Below are 18,526 nucleotides of genomic sequence, written 5' to 3' on the forward strand. Positions count from 1 at the left end.
GGAAGGTCTAGTTTCATTGCCATTCAGTCATCATTTAATCTCTTATAAAAATAGATAAAGGCATTTTTGATTGTTTAAATGATCATCATTTCACTGCTTTAAAGGAAATATTTATTCATCAGCATGTGTGACATGAACACTGTTGTAGTTTAAATGCAATCTGGTAAACCCAGAAATGAAAATGAATCATTCCAAATGCCTATGGATGGGACATCACCCACATCAGCTTAATCCACAGACATTTCGAATAATCTCCCTCCCATACATTTGGCATGGTCCATGTGTGGCAAAAACACACAACACTGGGGTTCCAAAGACATTGCAATCGTCGTCATTTTATGTACTAGGCTTCACATTGTCACCGATGTTTAATACAGTATTCCCTGAACATAGTCATCTCTAGGCTTTGTGAAACAGCTTTTTCTTTCTGACAAACACGTTTTTTCACAGTTTTGAACGACTTTCGAAATATCCTGCACATGATGATTGTCAAACATTTTACAGGGAACACACGATGGTTATCAAAACAAACAGTGCCCGCATTGATGAAGTTGGTACACTTACAAGATGGATGCTGTTCATTTTTCACGAAAGATTCTAGTTCACACGTACAGAAAAACATACCAAAGTACAACTATGAACTCCCAGGAAAAGGGAAAGGGAGCAAGAGCCAGAAGAGGTAAGCATGTTATCATTCTGTGTGATCTGATCATCGTGTCGTCTGCCACAGTGCCACGAGCAAGCTAGCTTTCTTATGTTTGTGACTGTTTCATCACTTTCTTCATCATCATCTCTTGCTTCTTCATCTTTCATGTGTGTGAGCAAATTGTGTGTGTGTGTGTGTGTGTGTGTGTGTGGTGGGTGGTGGTGCAGAATTTGTTACTTCATGGAATATCTATAATACTGTGTGTCATCATAAAGGTTATTTACTTTTAAATATGATCTGTATGCATGGTACAACTTTATTCAGGGCTGTAGAATTGTAAAGAGTCAAAATAATACTTTGGTTTATGAGCTCAATGTATTGCATGATTATCCCCATCATTGTTCACTCATGTTGTAAAGTGGTCCATTAACTTGATTCCCTGTGATGGCTTATCTCCACAGCAGAAAGGGCCGGTTGGACCAGCACGTGCCTGTCCACAGTGAGGGAGAGATTGTGTTTGGTGTCCACCCAGTCACTCTGGCACTGTCTTCCCATTTGCGCAGTCATCTGTATACTGTGTTCATGGACAGAAAGCACAGAGACAGTCAGCCTACACCTGCCCTTTACAGCATTCATGACCTGGCTGCTAGACGGCAGGTCCCAGTGCACTATGTGCCCAGGAACACGCTCACTTGCCTGTCTGGGAACCGCCCACATCAGGTGAACAGTTTCGGTTTTTTTCTATTTTGATGTTTTCTGTACATGTGTTTAGGGAGAGGGGGAGGGACAGGGGATGATCAGTGGGGAGATACCCATTCTTATACATATACATATGTATATATATGTGTATATGTGGGGGGACGGGGTGGGTGGGTGGGGGGTGCACACACATACATAATGAATGTCTTAGAAGAGCGTTACAGTTCCATGTTCATTGTATTCTATAGCTGTCTTTCAGTCTAGTGTCTATTCATACAGCCAATTGTTTGTTTGTTTGTTGTTTATTTTTTTTTTTTTTTTTTTTTTAGCTATTTAGATGGATGAAAGTATGAATAAAAATGAAAGACATATAAGTAACTCACCAGGAAAAAATCCAAATGATAACAAAAATGACAACAAATCAAAGCAAATGCCTGACTAGACATGAAGTAACCTTTAAAGATATTGAACTGTAACAAAATATTTTCAACATCTTCATTCTTTGGAGAGAGCTTGGCAAAAAACAGCAACAAAGACATGTGTGTCGATGTTTCTAAGTTTCTCCGCACAAGAGTGTCTGCCTGTAGCTATATTCAGTTTTAAATGCATCTAATTTGAATCTGTCAACTAGTGAAATAATGTGGCTTGATTTAAAGAAAACTGTGGTGAGAATCAAATGGAATAACACCATGGACTTCATACTGTGTTCAGGGTGTTTGCCTGGATGCTAGTCCCCGTCTTCTCCCACACTGTGATCCACAGCAACTGATTCAAGGGTAAGTCATGAGGGTTAAAACAAGACAAGACAAATTATTTATTAATGAGGGTGATAGATAAGATACATGCTTTTTACTGATGGCCCTTGTCCTAAAGAAGGACTAAATCAAAAAGAAGCAAACTGGAAACAAAAGAAAAAAAGATCAAAACACAGTGAGAACACATAAAAAAACATCACTTAAGTTAGTCTGCCTACTACCTGATTATCCCACACTCCACCACCATCTCTGTGTGGTGTTTTACACTTACACTGTGTAGTGTGTTACACTGTGTGGTGTGCTAAACTGTAGTGTGTTACACTGTGTGGTGTTATATTGTGTGGTGTTACAGTTACACTATAAGTGTGATGTGTTACAGTTATACTGTGGGGCATGTTATATTGTGTGTTGCAGTTACACTATATTATGTGTGGTGTGTTATAGTTACACTGTGTGGTGTGGTGTGTTAAACAAACACCAGTGGCAGTATTCATGTTGTCTTCCGTGTAGTCACCAACAGTTTGTGTTAAGTCAATTCTGGTTGAGTCATAATGATGTGCTGTGCTGCAGGCTGGATTTGAACCCCTCTGTCCTCTGGCTGCTGCTCTACAATGTTCAGGTCTGTACACTTTATGGCCAGTACTACTGTACACTTCACTGTACACCTAACTGTACACCTCACTGTACATTTTATGGCCAGTACTACTGTACACCTCACTGTACACTTCATGGCCAGTACTACTGTACACCTCACTGTACACTTCATGGCCAGTACTACTGTACACCTCACTGTACACTTCATGGCCAGTACTACTGTACACCTCACTGTATGCTTCACGGTTAGTACTACTGTACACCTCACTGTACACTTCATGGCCAGTACTACTGTACTCCTCACTGTACATTTCATGGTTAGTACTACTGTACACCTCACTGTACACTTCATGGCCAGTACTACTGTACTCCTCACTGTACACTTCATGGTTAGTACTACTGTACACCTCACTGTACACTTAATGGCCAGTACTACTGTACACCTCACTGTACACTTCATGGCCAGTACTGCTGTACACCTCACTGTACACTTCATGGTTAGTACTACTGTACACCTCACTGTACACTTCACTGTACACTTCATGGCCAGTACTACTGTACACCTCACTGTACACTTCATGGCCAGTACTACTGTACACCTCACTGTACACTTCATGGCCAGTAATACTGTACACCTCACTGTACACTTCATGGCCAGTACTACTGTACACCTCACTGTACACTTCATGGCCAGTAATACTGTACACCTCACTGTACACTTCATGGCCAGTACTACTGTACACCTCACTGTACACTTCACTGTACACTTCATGGCCAGTACTACTGTACACCTCACTGTACACTTCACTGTACATCTCACTGCACACCTCACTGCACTCATCACTGTACACCTCACTGTACACCTCACTGCACACCTCACTGTACACTTCACTGTACACCTCACTGTACACCTCACTGCACACTTTATTGTAACCTCACTGCACACCTCACTGTACACTTCATTGTACACCTCACTGCACACCTCACTGTACACTTCATTGTACACCTCACTGCACACCTCACTGTACACTTCATGGCCAGCACTGACAGTCAGTCACCCAGCACACACTGTGCCCACTGAACTCAGCTTTTTGTTCTTATGTAGTCTGTGAGTGTGTTTGATGTGTCACTGGGAAATCATAAAACTGAGACATGTATAACAATGAGCATCTTTATCTCTCTCTCTCTGTCTGTCTCTGTCACACACACACACACACACACACACACACACACACACACACACACACACACACACACACACACACACACACACACATTATTGTCTTTTTATTTATTATTATTATTATTGTTTTATTATCATTATTATTGTTATTATGATTTTTTTGTTTGTTGCTGCCCCATTCATCTGCACCATTTCAGTGGCATACTCCCACACCGCTCATTTAGATTCCCCCATACACTGCCACACCCAGGTTCGTCCGTCGCAGTTCCAGCGTCGGCAGTCCACAGGGAACCATCAATGTTAGGTCGCCAGGAGGCCACACACCAGAGGAGACCCTGCACTGCTGCTGAGTCACTTCGGTGGTGTTCAGTGGTGCCTGTTCTGTTTTAACATACTTAGGACACCACCTACTAAGCCCCCTACTAACGACATGAATGGCTTAGTCGCGGAGCCATACTGAGTGAGCGTCCCTCCCAGAGTGAAGACCGCCACCACGTCCCTCAAACAACAACCCCCCATGAATCTGCCGACACTGACGACATTGACAGGACTCACCCCAAGCACGGAAGTGGAGGGGTATCGAAACTGAGGTCACCATGAGAGCAGGGCATGAAAGACCACAGACTTTGAGACTATTTTGTTTATATTGATGATGATGAAGGAGGAGGAGGATGACGATGATGATGACGATGTTGCTATGGAGGTCCATTTGGTTTAGGACTGCGTGACAAGGCTGTACTCTACGCTTCCTGTCATAATGATATCCCGGCGTTAACCAGGCCCGAGAGATACAGACACTTGCAGTGTTGGTCAGGTAATTAGAGCAACACACCCAAAGACGCATCCTTGAAGTGGATGACACTCGACTGTGTGGTCCCAGTCTTCCCATTTAAGCCCACAGCACAATCAACTCTGGGTAGGAGCCAGCCACGGGCCGAAAAACCCACCTCCACTGGGATTTGAACTCGCGTCCTCCCAGCCGTCAGTCCGTGACACTAACCACTTCGCCACGGCGGCTGGTATATTATGATAGTTTTTATTATTATCTTCTTTTTCTTATTTTATTTATTTATTAAAAAAAAAAAAAAAAATTCTTTTTTTTCTTCTTTTTTTTTCTCAAGGCCTTACTAAGCGTGTTGGGTTACACTGCTGGTCAGGCATCTGCTTGGCAGATGTGGTGTAGCGTATATGTATTTGTCCGAACACAGTGACGCCTCCTTGAGCTACTGATACTGATACTGATACACACAGAAGCAATGAGTTGTTTTTATACACAGACACACTCACGTTTGCTGCAGCCTCAGTCCCAGCAGTCTGCAGTTGCCAGAGGGCCACTCACCAGAGGAGACCCCACAATGCTGCTGAGTCACATTGGTGCTATTTAGTAGTACCGTTTCTGATTTAAATACACAGGACACCACTAACAAAGCCCCCCTCCCCTCCCCCACCCTCCTCGCCCCCCTCACTACAGTAATCACTTAGTCATGCAGCTTGACTCAGTGTCCCCTCCAGAGTGGAGGCCACTACCACATCTGTCCAATGACAGCCCCACATGAATCTGCCCACACTGAGGACCTTGACAGGAATACACCCCATGCATGGAAGTTGAGAGGGATCAAACCTGAGGTCACCATGAGAGCAGGGCATGAAAGGCCACAGAATCCGAGATAGTCTTTCCCTTATCAATTATGAATGAGGATAAGGATGATGATGCAATGGAGGTCCATGTAAGGTTTGGGACTGCATGACAAGGCTGTACATGTTTTCTTTCATCATTTTTTGTGGTGTCAAGCAGGGTGGAGAGATACAGACACTGACACTTACAGTGTTGGTCAGGAGATATGAGCAACACTCCCAAAGATTCTTCTGTGAAGTGGATGATCTTCATCACACTCAGTACTGGAGCTCAAACCCACATCGTCCCAGTCATCAGTCTATGACACTAACCACTTTGACACAGTGGCTGGTGATTTAAAAAAAAAAAAATACTAGTTTAAGTCTGATGTCATAATCAAATAGAAATAGTGAAAAATATGCAGTGAGATAAAGAATATTTCTGATTTTGCACATTAGTCATTGATAGTTCATGGATTTTACCAAACATTTTTGTTTTTGCTTTTTTGTGTGACCCTGTGTTTCAGGACCCTATGAACATGGGCGCCATTTTAAGGTCCTGCTATTTCCTGGGGGTGGATCGTGTCATTGTTCCTCACATCAACAGGTAAACCACAAATTCAGACACCTCACCTATGTTGTATTGTATAGTGTGCATGAACAGGTAGTTCACTGCTGTACCAGCCACCATGGTAAAGTTATTAGCATTGCAGATTAACAGCTGGGAGGACATAGGTTCGATTTCCCAGCAGAGGTGGGTTTTTCGGCCCATGGCCAGCTCCAACCCAGAATTAAGTGTGAATATTATTCAAACTTAAAGTCTTCATCTCGACTGTCTCTTTCTAGTAAAACTTTGCTCTCTATGATTGGCTTCAGACCCACTCTGTTTACGCATACCCAGATTCAAACACTCCACCATAAGCCGCCGTTCTTTCTCTGTCTATGGACCTTGCTTATGGAATGAACTTCCTCTTTCGCTTCGTCAGGTCCCTGCACTCAGCTCTTTCAATTCTGGCCTTAAAACCCATCTATTTCCAAGATAGCCTCCTTCCCTTCCCTCTTCTTTGTCTTACAGTTTATCAAGTTTAGAGTTATGCATGCATGTGAATGACTGGTTCGAAAGTGCTTTGATTTGTCTCTGTACAAGATTCAGCACTATAGAGATAACAATTATTATTATTATTATTATTGTATTGATTGGGAAAATGACATCTGTTTTGAAGGAAAAAATAGATTTTTTTGTGTGTTTGTTTGCTTGTGTGGGCTTTTTGTGTTTGTCTATTTTATAACATCACTCTTGTTATTTATATGGTGTGTGTAAAAGGTGTTCGTATATGTTTCAATGCCCCCAGGAGGCACATGAAATAAACTTCTAGCCTTGCCTTGCTATGGGTCTAAGTGGGAATACTGGAACCACACTGCCTTGCTATGGGTCTAAGTGGGAATACTGGAACCACACTGCCTTGCTATGGGTCTAAGTGGGAATACTGGAACCACACTGCCTTGCTATGGGTCTAAATGGGAATACTGGAACCACACTGCCTTGCTATGGGTCTAAGTGGGAATACTGGAACCACACTGCCTTGCTATGGGTCTAAATGGGAATACTGGAACCACACTGCCTTGCTATGGGTCTAAGTGGGAATACTGGAACCACACTGCCTTGCTATGGGTCTAAGTGGGAATACTGGAACCACACTGCCTTGCTATGGGTCTAAATGTGAATACTGGGACCACACAGCTGAGAATCATCCACTTCACAGATATGTGTTTGGGTGTGTTGCTCAAATATCCTGACCAGCACTGCAAGTGTCTGCATCTCTTGGGCCTGATCAATGCCTGGATTTCAGTATGACAGGAAGCGTAGAGTACAGCCTTATTATGTAGTCCCAAACCTAAATGGACCTCCATTGGAGCATTATCATCATCCTCATCCTTATACATCATCAAGAGAAAAGTCCCAAGTTCTGTGATCTTTCATGCCCTTCTGTCATGACCTCACTTTCAGTCCCTCTCCACTCCTGTGCTTGGGGTGAATCCTGTCTAGGTCTTCAGTTTTGGCAGTCATGGGGGACTGTCATTAGAGTGGTCTCCACTCAAGGGGGAACACTCTCTCAGTCTGGCTCCACAATTAAGCTACTGTTGTCCTCAGTATGGGGTTTAGAAGAGAAGGTGTTGTCCTAAGTATGTTAAATCGGAACAGGCACTACTGAACACCACAGAAGTGACTCAGCAGCAGTGCAGGGTCTCCTGTGGTGTGTGACCTACTGACGACCTAACATTAATAGTTCCCTGTGAACCGCAGATGCAGGGGCTGTGACAGATGAATCTGAGTGTGGCTGTATATAGGGGACTCAGAATGAGTGGTGTGGGAGTGCCACTGAAATGGTGCAGATAATGGAGTGGCAAAAAAAAGAAAAAAAAAAAAAAAGAAAAAAAAAGTGATTCATGGCTTTCACACACCTCACCTGTCATTGAACTTCACAGATGTATACATCTAAAATGTTGTAATGTTCAGCAGTGAGTGCACAAACTTGTGTGCCCATCAGAGAGGAATTGCTGTGTAGCTGTGTAGACATTCTATCACAGATTACAGTTGGTTTTGATTGTGCCAGTCGTAATGCTCAACAGTTGATCATTTACAACAACCTACTATTTTTTTAGTTTTGTTTTTCCACAGCTAACAGAAAAGGGTAACACTGGATCAGGAATCCAACACCTGATTCGCCCTTGGCACCTGTACAGGGAGAATACCACATCCCCAATGATAATAACTTCATTCTGACAGCAAATGACTTGGAAGTGAAAACTAAAGGGAAATGTATATAGCATATTTATGATCTCACTGTCCTGTTTGTTATTATCATTGTCAGCAATCAGTATGCTGGAATAATACTTTATGTAATTCTCTGTGTGTGTGTGTGTGTGTGTGTGTGTGTGTGTGTGTGTGTGTGTGTGTGTGTGTAGTTGTGTGCTAAGTCCAGTGGTCAGCAAGGCCAGTGCCGGAGCCATGGAGGTGATGGACATTCACCAGGTTGACGGCCACTTCCGCAGTGTACAGCACCTGACACAGGTCACATCTGTGTAGCACACACATCAAGAGTGTAATGTATGAAGCGTGTTGTGTGTAGTGTATGATGTGTAGTATATGAAATGTGTTGCGTATGTGGTATGAAGTGTGTAATATATGAAGTGTGGTGTATGAAGTATGTAGTGTATGAATACTACTACCACCAATGATGATGACAACATATCTTTTTTGTCTATGTAACCGTTAAGTCTAATTTGCTGTAATATGAGGGATGTGCTACTTTTTCCAGTGTTATGCATATGTGTGGGTAGAAGGTACTGTGTGTGTGTGTGTGTGTGTGTGTGTGTGTGTGTGTGTGTGTGTGTGTGCTGTTCATGATGCGGGAATGGTGATTGTCTCTTCGTGGTTGATTTTTTTCTTAATGACTGTTACTTCTCTTTTGTAACATGTGGTTTGTGGAGTGCCATGAGAGATTGTTTGTGATTTGAATTTCTTGATTATTGTTGTTTCATTTTTTTGTTATATGTAATTTGTGAAGCACCTTGAGCCTCCATGTGAGGGAACAGCACTTCATTAATAAAAGTGATAATAATGATAGTAATAATAATGATAATAATATTGATAATGATAATATTGATAATAATAATTATGATAATAATAATGTGCATTTGTATAGCACCCTTTCTGTGTAAGAGCTCAGAGCACTTGCAAGAAAGAAAAAGTTACAGATTACATGAATTCTTTCTCTCTTTCTCTCTCTCTCACACGCACGCACGCACACACACACACGCACACATCTCCCTCTCATTCCTTATACATGCATAGTGACTGAGTTGGCAGCCATGGGGCAGTTTCAGTTTCAGTTTCAGTAGCTCAAGGAGGCGTCACTGCGTTCGGACAAATCCATATACGCTACACCACATCTGCCAAGCAGATGCCTGACCAGCAGCGTAACCCAACGCGCTTAGTGAGAAAAAAAAAAAAAAAATATATATATATAAGCGTACATACATAAATAAATAAATAATAATTATGATAAAAAAAAAGAAAGAAAGATAGTAGTAATGAAAATAATGATATAATAATAATAATAATAAATAAATAATTAAATAAATAAGACAACAATGATGATAAATAAGCAAATAAATATAAAACATGAAGACACACATTCACACATACACCCACACATGCATAACAGATATGCCCCAAAAAAGCAGTTTCATAGATATGAAAGCACAGTCAAATACATATAAACGTACATGAGCTCCAACACACACACACACACACACACACACACACACACCACAAATTTCCCTGCACCTCCTCTACCCCCTCCTCCACACACTCGGAGTTTCTAGTCTATGTATCGCAGCTTCCACGGCACACACACACACACACACACACACGCACACGCACACGCACACACACACACACTCACACACACAGATGAACACTTACTTGTACAAGCACACACACACACGCCCATATCTCCCACCCCCAACCCCACACACATATATACAAAGATATATATATAATATATACGTTCCAATATCCTGATGCTCCCACAGTGTAGGCATGCATACACTCACATACCTCATCCTCTATCTCACCTCCTCCCTGCACCCCCACCTCCCCCTCACACACACACACACACACACACACACACACACACACACATGCACAGAACTCTCCTGACATTTGTGTACACTTACACTCTCACGCATGCACAAACGCACTCAAAAACACAGACCCACACATACACACAAACACACACATACACACACGCACAGAGGCTGCCACTGATTGGCCGCAAGAGGGATGGGAAAAGATCTCTGATGCCAAGAATGTGGCGTCTAGTGTGTTGCTCAGTCTATTGTATTTGGAAAAGCCCACAGAGACTCTGTTCCGTTTTGAAGAAATTTGCGCAATGTTGGTTTGGAAATGATGCCGATATTTGTTTGATTTGCAAAGCATCGTGCTCTACATTTCATGTTAGACTTACGGCCGCTCCCTCTCTCTGCTTTTATTTCTTTGAGGCGATCGATGGTGTGATGGCCTTGTACCTGTTCTTTTTGATATTCTTTGACTTTTCTGAGGATTTCCGATTTTCCTAGATGTAGGCCGCTCGTTGGTGTTGCGTTACCAGCAAGTCTGTCAGCTCGCTCATTTCCCTTAACTCCTGCATGTCCCGGGCAGTATGACCATGTGAGTTTTTTGATCTGAAAGTTGCGCATTGCCTTATGCCACTCTGGGCTTCCCATTCCGTTTTCAATTTTCTGTATGAGGTTCATTGAGTCTGTTAGAATCATGGCATGTTGGTTTCCGGGCGTATGGATGGACGATAGCCACTGGAGGGCATGTGTCACAGCTTCAACTTCCATCGTTAGGCTGGAGGTTGTGACTTTGTAGGCAGCATTCTCTTCCCTAACTGTTTTTCCATTTTGTTTCGCAGTGTATCCCCAACCGGATTGGTCTTTGGTGACTGAGCCATCTGTGTATATGATGATGTCCTCTTCTTTACTGTTTTCTTCTATGAGTAGCTTCACTTCCGCATCAGTTTTGCCCTCTGGCCATTCCCGACAATATCTTCCTAGAGTGGGTGAAATGGCTGTGTTGAATAGATGGTTGAGGTTTTCGGTGTTTTTCTCCCATTCTTTTGTTTCTTTCAGGTCTTGTAGTCGGCATACTAGCTGGATTGTGTCTTCTGCTTGCCCCATCCATGATCTTCCTCACCCTAGACGGCTGCCTTTTGGTTCTTTGACTGCGTCATGCAGTGGGTTTTGAGGGTTTTCTAATGCTTTGAAGTAGGTCTTGACCTGTTCTAACTTGTTTCTGGCCTGCACTGAAGGAAGGTCAAGCAGGTATCGCATGGTTTCTGTGGGCGTGTCTTTTGCTGTTCCAAGGATCAGCCTCATAGCTTCATTTTGTACTCTTTCTAATTTTAGGAGGTTGCTTTGAGACGGTGTTGTTAGCCCAAGTCCGTAGTCGATCACACTGAGGACGAGTGATTGGTATAGCAGGAAGAGGTGGCGTTGTTCAATACCTTTGGTTGCCATTGCCTTTAAGACTGAAAGGCCTTTTTTGCATTTGAGAACAGTATTTTCCGTATGTTTTCTGAAGGTCAGCATCCTGTCGAAGTGTATTCCTAGGTAGCGTAGGCATTCAGTTTTCTCGATCTGAATCCCATCGAATGACACAGAAGGTGGTGCTTTGCTCGCGGTTCTGTTGTTCAGGGTGCATAGCAACGTTTGGGTTTTCGCTGGATTGATGGAAGATCCTGTGTCTTTGCACCATTGAGCAATATTGTTTAGTTGTTTCTGGATGGCTTTGGTTCTTTCCTGAGCATCTTTCGAAGTTTTGAAGACCAGGCCATCATCCGCAAGAGTAAGCACCCGAGCTATTCCATTGTTGTTTAAGTCTGCAAGGCCCTTCGTGTAGACATTGTAGAGGACAGGAGAGAGCGGAGACCCTTGTGGCAGTCCCATGGATAGTTTAGAAGGTGCAGACATCCAATCTCCGAGGCGTAGGATGACGGTTCTTTCCTGAAGCGCTGCTGCTATCCATCCTGTCAGTGTCAAACTTACTCCATACCTTAGTAGCAGCTCCATGAGGTGTGCAAACTGGACTTTATTGTAGGCATCTTCAAGGTCGATTGCTACTGCTAGTGTTTCTTCTTTCCTTTGAAATCCTTCATACACCTCATATGCAAAAGCAGCTGCATTTTCCCATGTGGACTTGCCTGTTCTGTAACCACCTTGATTTGAAGGGAGAATGTGCCTGTGTTCAAGATCCCTTGCAAGTTTCCTGGCTATCATGCGTTCCATGAGCTTTCCAGCGATGTTTTGCATGGTTAGGATCCGGTTGCCGCTTACCTGATGATGGTCCTTTCCTGGTTTTGGTATGGGTTTTAAGAAGCTGTGTGTCCAGTCCTCCGGCACATGTCCATTGTGGAAACTGTTTTGATATAGATTGAAAAGTTTGCTTCTGTCTTCTTCCGATAGTTCCTTGATGTCCGAGTAGCGAACTTTGTCTGGGCCAGGGGCAGATTCTTTCTTGCATTTAGCTATTGCTTCATTTAGATCATCTATTGTCAAGTCATCATCAGGTCCAGTCTGCGTAAAGGTTTGGTTTAACTCCTCAACGTATTTCTTTTTCTCATCTAAGTTTCTTTGATCGCTCTGTTGTATGAAACGTTTGAGCAGGGCGGATCCTTTTTCTTCGTTTGTCTTAAGGTTGGTTCCGTCAGTGTCTACCATGTCTGGGGTTGTTGTTGTGCACTTTTTCCCTTCCATGCGACGATAAAATTGCCAGAACTCTGTCAATGTTGAGTCATAACTGAGTGCCTCGCAAAACTGTTTCCACTTGTCATTTTTGGCCTCTTGAGCAATGGTTTCAAACTGTTAAGTTTTTTCTTTCATTTTTGTTTCAATATCTTTGTCTGGAGATGGTTTTGTTCTTTCTTTTTGCCAAAGTTTGACAGCCGCATGTTTTTCTATCCAGGCTCTCTCTGTGTCGGTATTCCACCATGGGGGCTGAATAGTTTGCATCCTGTTCAGTGGCGTTCTTTTGTTTCTTCTGCGTCTTAATTTTTCGATGACGGTTGTCTCTTTGGTTTCATACTGAAATGGATCACGCGGTTTCATGCAGCGTTTATCTGACAGTTTCTGTAGACTGAAAACTACCGGGAGGTGGTCACTGCCTTGGTGTGGAAGCGTCTCTGCATTAATTTCTGCTCTGAATTTTGGAGATGTTAGAGCGATGTCGATCACACTGTCACTGTCCCCTTGTCTTGTTCCAAGGCGAGTTGGGGATGTGGTTGTTAATGGGCTAAGAAGAATTTCCCCTATCATTCCTTCAAGTGCGAGTCCTTATGGGTTGGTGTTCCGCTGGTCCCATAGCTTGGATCTTGCATTGAGGTCTCCACAGATAATGACTGAGTCTCCAAGTTCGTTCTCTATTTCCTCTAAAAAGGCCCAATCCTCTTTTGTTGTGCAGGTTCCTGGGTGAACATAGGCATTGATGAGCATGATGCTTTTGTGAATTCCGTCAGGTTTTTCGAGACGCACCCCCACTAGTTCACATGAGTTGCTACACCATTTCTCTAGATTTATGGTGGAAACTTTGTTTTTTAGGTTTTTGTTCAGTATGATTGATTGCATGGGGCAGTGTTGGAGAAGTAGGAAACCAAGAGTGCTCACACATAGTACTGGAAAGATGAGTTTTTAGTGAAAGGAAAAGGAAGAGATGAAGTCAGATGAATAGATATAATGTGGAAGGTTGTTCCAGATCTGAGCAGCAAAGAGGAAAGAACGTTCGCCATGAGTTTCCGTATTGACACAAGGAATTTTCAGAAGTAACAGTCAGAGGAAGAGCAGAGAGTTCTTGAGGGAGTGTAATGAGGTCAGATAGATAAGTTGGTCCAGTGGAGTGGAAAGTAGAGACATGCAACTTTGTATTCAATTCTTGCCTCTACATGGAGCCAGTGCAGAGAACGGAGGCGAGGAGAAGTGTGATGAGTACATGGGACTCTGACAGTCAGCCAGGCAGCATTGTTTTGTGTTTTATCAGTTCGCTGAAGAAGATTATGGGGACAACCTGTGAGAAGAGAATTACAGTAGTGAAAGTGTGTAGTGCATGAAGTGGTGTGTGGTGTGTGAAGAGTACTCTACATGAAGTGTCCATTATGTGAAGTGTGTAGCTCCTAAATGAAGAGAGTCTTTTTACGGTTGTGCAAAGTTGGTGGTGATATATGTGAAGTGTTCAGTACAAGAAGAATTTTTACATTTGTGTAAAAAATGGTATGGTGGTAGTGAGGATGGTGGTGGTGATATGTTCCAATGCCACAGACCAGTGACATGTGGTGTGTAGTGACAGGTGTGATATGGTGTGGTGTGTACCGACAGGTGTGACATGGTGTGGTGTGTACTGACAGGTGTGACATGACGTGTTTTGTACTGACATGTGTTAACTGACAAGTGTGACATGTGTTTACTGATAGGTGTGACAAGTGGTGTGTACAGACAGGTGTGACATGTGGTGTGTACTGTCAGGTGTGACATAGTGTTGTCTGTACAGACAGGTGTGACATGGTGTGATGTGTACTGACAGGTGTGACATGATGTGTTGTGTACTGACAGGTGTGACATGGTATGGTGTGTACTGACAGGTGTGACATGTGGTGTGTACTGACAGGTGTGATGCGGTGTGGTGTGTACTGACAGGTGTGACATGATGTGGTGTGTACTGATGTGGTGTGTACAGATGTGGTGTGTACAGATGTGGTGTGTACAGATGTGGTGTGTACTGACGGGTGTGACATGTGGTGTGTACTGACAGGTGTGATATGATGTGGTGTGTATTGAAAGATGTGACATGATGTGGTGTGTACAGATGTGGTGTGTACTGACAAGTGTGACATGTGGTGTGTACTGACAGGTGTGATATGATGTGGTGTGTACAGATCTTGTGTGATGTGGAGTGTACAGGTGTGGCGTGATGTGGAGTGTACAGGTGTGACATGATGTGGTGTGTACAGATGTGTGATGCAGAGTGTACAGGTGTGGCGTGATGTGGTGTGTACAGGTGTAGTGTGATGTGGAGTGTACAGGTGTGGCGTGATGTGGTGTGTACAGGTGTGACATGATGTGGTGTGTACATATGTGTGATGCGGAGTGTACAGGTGTGGCGTGATGTGGTGTGTACAGGTGTAGTGTGATGTGGAGTGTACAGGTGTGGCGTGATGTGGTGTGTACAGGTGTGACATGATGTGGTGTGTACATATGTGTGATGCGGAGTGTACAGGTGTGGCGTGATGTGGTGTGTACAGGTGTGACATGATGTGGTGTGTACATATGTGTGATGCGGAGTGTACAGGTGTGGCGTGATGTGGTGTGTACAGCTGTAGTGTGATGTGGAGTGTACAGGTGTGGTGTGTACAGGTGTGTACAGGTGTGACATGATGTGGTGTGTACAGGTGTGGCAGAGTGAAGGAGGCAAGGTTGTGGGAACGACGTCAGGTGAGGACAGTTCCTGTCCTGTGTATGGCCTTCAGGACTTCACTGTGTCTGCACCCACTCTGCTGATTGTTGGTACGTATCATGATGGAACATGTCATTGATTTTCCATACATGACATGACACTAATGTGTGTTATGTGTGACTTAACATTGATCTTTCACATGACGGGCACGAGTGGTTAAAGCATTGGGCTTTCAACCTGAGGGTCCCAGGTTTGAATATCGATAACGGCACCTGGTGGATAAAGGTGGAGATTTTTCCGATCTCCCAGGTCAACATATGTGCAGATCTGCTTGTGCCTGAAACCCCTTCATGTGTATAAGCAAGCAGAAGATCAAATACGCACGTCAAAGATCCTGTAATCTTTGTCAGCATTTGATGGATTACGGAAATAAGAACATACTCAGCATGCACCCCCCCGAAAACAGAGTATGGCTGCACACATGGTGGGGTAAAAACGGTCATACATGTAAAAGCCCACTTGTGTACATACAACTACAAGTGAACATGGGAGCTGCAGCCCATGAACGAAGAAGAAGAAGAGATCTTTAACAAATCATTGATTATTGGCTGTTTGACTTGACAGTAATGTGTGTGTAATGTCTTTGGATGTGTGATGTGTCAGACAATGAGTGCAGTGGCATGACACAGATGTGATGTGTCAGACAATGAGGGCAGTGGCATGACACAGATGTGGTGATGTGTCAGACAATGAGGGCAGTGGCATGACACAGATGTGATGTGTCAGACAATGAGGGCAGTGGCATGACACAGATGTGGTGATGTGTCAGGCAATGAGTGCAGTGGCATGACACAGATGTATTGTGTCAGACAATGAGGGCAGTGGCATGACACAGATGTGGTGATGTGTCAGGCAATGAGGGCAGTGGCATGACACAGATGTGGTGATGTGTCAGGCAATGAGGGCAGTGGCATTGACAGGGATGTGGTGATGTGTCATGCAATGAGGGCAGTGGCATTGACAGGGATGTGGTGATGTGTCAGGCAATGAGGGCAGTGGCATGACACAGATGTGGTGATGTGTCATGCAATGAGGGCAGTGGCATGACACAGATGTGGTGATGTGTCAGGCAATGAGGGCAGTGGCATGACACAGATGTGGTGATGTGTCAGGCAATGAGGGCAGTGGCATTGACAGAGATGTGGTGATGTGTCAGGCAATGAGTGCAGTGGCATTGACAGAGATGTGGTGATGTGTCATGCAATGAGGGCAGTGGCATTGACAGGGATGTGGTGATGTGTCAGGCAATGAGGGCAGTGGCATGACACAGATGTGGTGATGTGTCAGGCAATGAGGGCAGTGGCATTGACAGGGATGTGGTGATGTGTCAGGCAATGAGTGCAGTGGCATTGACAGGAATGTGGTGATGTGTCAGGCAATGAGGGCAGTGGCATTGACAAGGATGTGGTGATGTGTCAGACAGTGAGGGTAGTGGCATTGACAGGGATGTGGTGATGTGTCAGGCAATGAGGGCAGTGGCATTGACAGGGATGTGGTGGAGCTGTGTGACACATTGCTGACCATTCCCCCTCCCTCCCGTCCCCATGCTGACCCTGCTGTTTCTTCCCTCAACGTGTCTGTCGCCACAGGTCAGTGCTGTGTGTAACTGTGCTGTTAATTACACAACACAACACAACACAACACACACACACACACACACATACACACACACATGCATGAGAGAGAGAGAGAGAGAGAGAGAGAGAGAGAGAGAGAGAGTTACTCCTTTCTTCATTACTAATTTGTGTTAGATAGATACCAAGAACAGGAAATCCACACTACACACAAGTTCACTCCTTTCAGTTGTGCACACAAATCTTGTTCCTTTCTCTTTCACACACACCTATCACTTTGTCACATGTAGTTCATATTTAGTTTTACAGCATGTGCATGTGTCAATGCATGTGCCCGTGTGTGAAAGCATGAGAGGTAGAGTGTGTTAGTGCATGTATGTTAGTGTGTGTGTGTGAGTGTGTGTGTCTGTGTCTGTGTCTGTGATCATGCATATGTTTGTTTATGTAACTTATTTTGACAAAAAATATGTGTATACAATATACATGTTTTGAACATGTGTGTTGGAATCAATGTTATACTGTATTTGTTTTCAGGAATCCTGATCCACTGGCTCCGTACTGCAGCCTGTGCAGGGGGGAGATGAGGACACACAGATGAGGGTTAATGAGGAGAAAGAGATGAGGGGGGATGAGGACACAGAGAGGAGATGAGGGGGATGAGTACACAGAGAGGAGATGAGGGTGATGAGTACACAGATGAGGGTTAATGAGAAGAAAGAGATGAGGGGGATGAGTACACAGATGAGGGTTAATGAGGAGAAAGAGACGAGGGGGATGAGGGCACAGAGATGAGGGTTAATGAGGAGAAAGAGATGAGGGGGGATGAGTACACAGATGAGGGTTAATGAGGAGAAAGAGATGAGGGGGATGAGGACACAGAGATGAGGGTTAATGAGGAGAAAGAGATGAGGGGGGATGAGTACACAGATGAGGGTTAATGAGGAGAAAGAGATGAGGGGGGGTGAGGACACAGAGATGAGGGTTATTGAGGAGAAAGAGATGAGGGGGGATGAGGACACAGAGATGAAGGTTAATGAGGAGAAAGAGATGAGGGGGGATGAGGACACAGAGATGAAGGTTAATGAGGAGAAAGAGATGAGGGGGGATGAGGACACAGAGATGAAGGTTAATGAGGAGAAAGAGATAAGGGGGGATGAGGACACAGAGATGAGATGAGGGGGCTGAGTACACAGATGAGGGTTAATGAGGAGAAAGAGATGAGGGGGGATGAGGACACAGGAGATGAGGGGGATGAGGAGAAAGAGATGAGGGGGGATGAGGACACAGAGATGAGGGGGATGAGGAGAAAGAGATGAGGGGTATGAGGAGAAAGAGATGAGGGTTGATGAGGAGAAAGAGATGAGGGGGATGAGGACATAGAGATGAGGGGGA

At 44.1% G+C, this 18,526-nt stretch overlaps 1 protein-coding gene across 2 annotated transcripts; it reads left to right on the top strand.

Moving 5' to 3' along the window:
- The first annotated feature begins 280 nt into the window (after positions 1–280).
- Positions 281–18,239, top strand: LOC143292107 (rRNA methyltransferase 1, mitochondrial-like). 2 transcript variants are annotated; one of them, XM_076602294.1, is made up of 9 exons: positions 281–679; positions 1,108–1,366; positions 2,057–2,121; positions 2,671–2,719; positions 6,019–6,098; positions 8,459–8,564; positions 15,496–15,610; positions 17,024–17,149; positions 17,669–18,239. In XM_076602294.1, the coding sequence occupies exons 1-9, from the start codon at positions 480–482 to the stop codon at positions 17,716–17,718; spliced, it is 1,050 nt and encodes a 349-aa protein (XP_076458409.1). In that variant the 5' UTR covers positions 281–479; the 3' UTR covers positions 17,719–18,239. The 2 variants fall into 2 exon arrangements, with proteins under 2 accessions (XP_076458409.1, XP_076458410.1); XM_076602295.1 differs by having other exon boundaries at positions 1,111–1,366.
- The last annotated feature ends 287 nt before the right edge of the window (positions 18,240–18,526 follow it).

This window comes from Babylonia areolata, chromosome 18 (genome assembly GCF_041734735.1).
Source record: "Babylonia areolata isolate BAREFJ2019XMU chromosome 18, ASM4173473v1, whole genome shotgun sequence".
In the NCBI taxonomy this organism is placed as follows: domain Eukaryota; kingdom Metazoa; phylum Mollusca; class Gastropoda; order Neogastropoda; family Buccinidae; genus Babylonia; species Babylonia areolata.

What these genes read in the sequence shown, in the direction of transcription:
- LOC143292107 (XM_076602294.1), top strand. Translation starts at nt 480, where the DNA reads ATGATGATTGTCAAACATTTTACAGGGAACACACGATGGTTATCAAAA. An exon ending in ATTGTTCCTCACATCAACAG is followed by an intron (nt 6,099 to 8,458) that starts GTAAACCACAAA and finishes GTGTGTGTGTAG; the next exon opens with TTGTGTGCTAAGTCCAGTGG. An exon ending in GTGTACAGCACCTGACACAG is followed by an intron (nt 8,565 to 15,495) that starts GTCACATCTGTG and finishes TGGTGTGTACAG; the next exon opens with GTGTGGCAGAGTGAAGGAGG.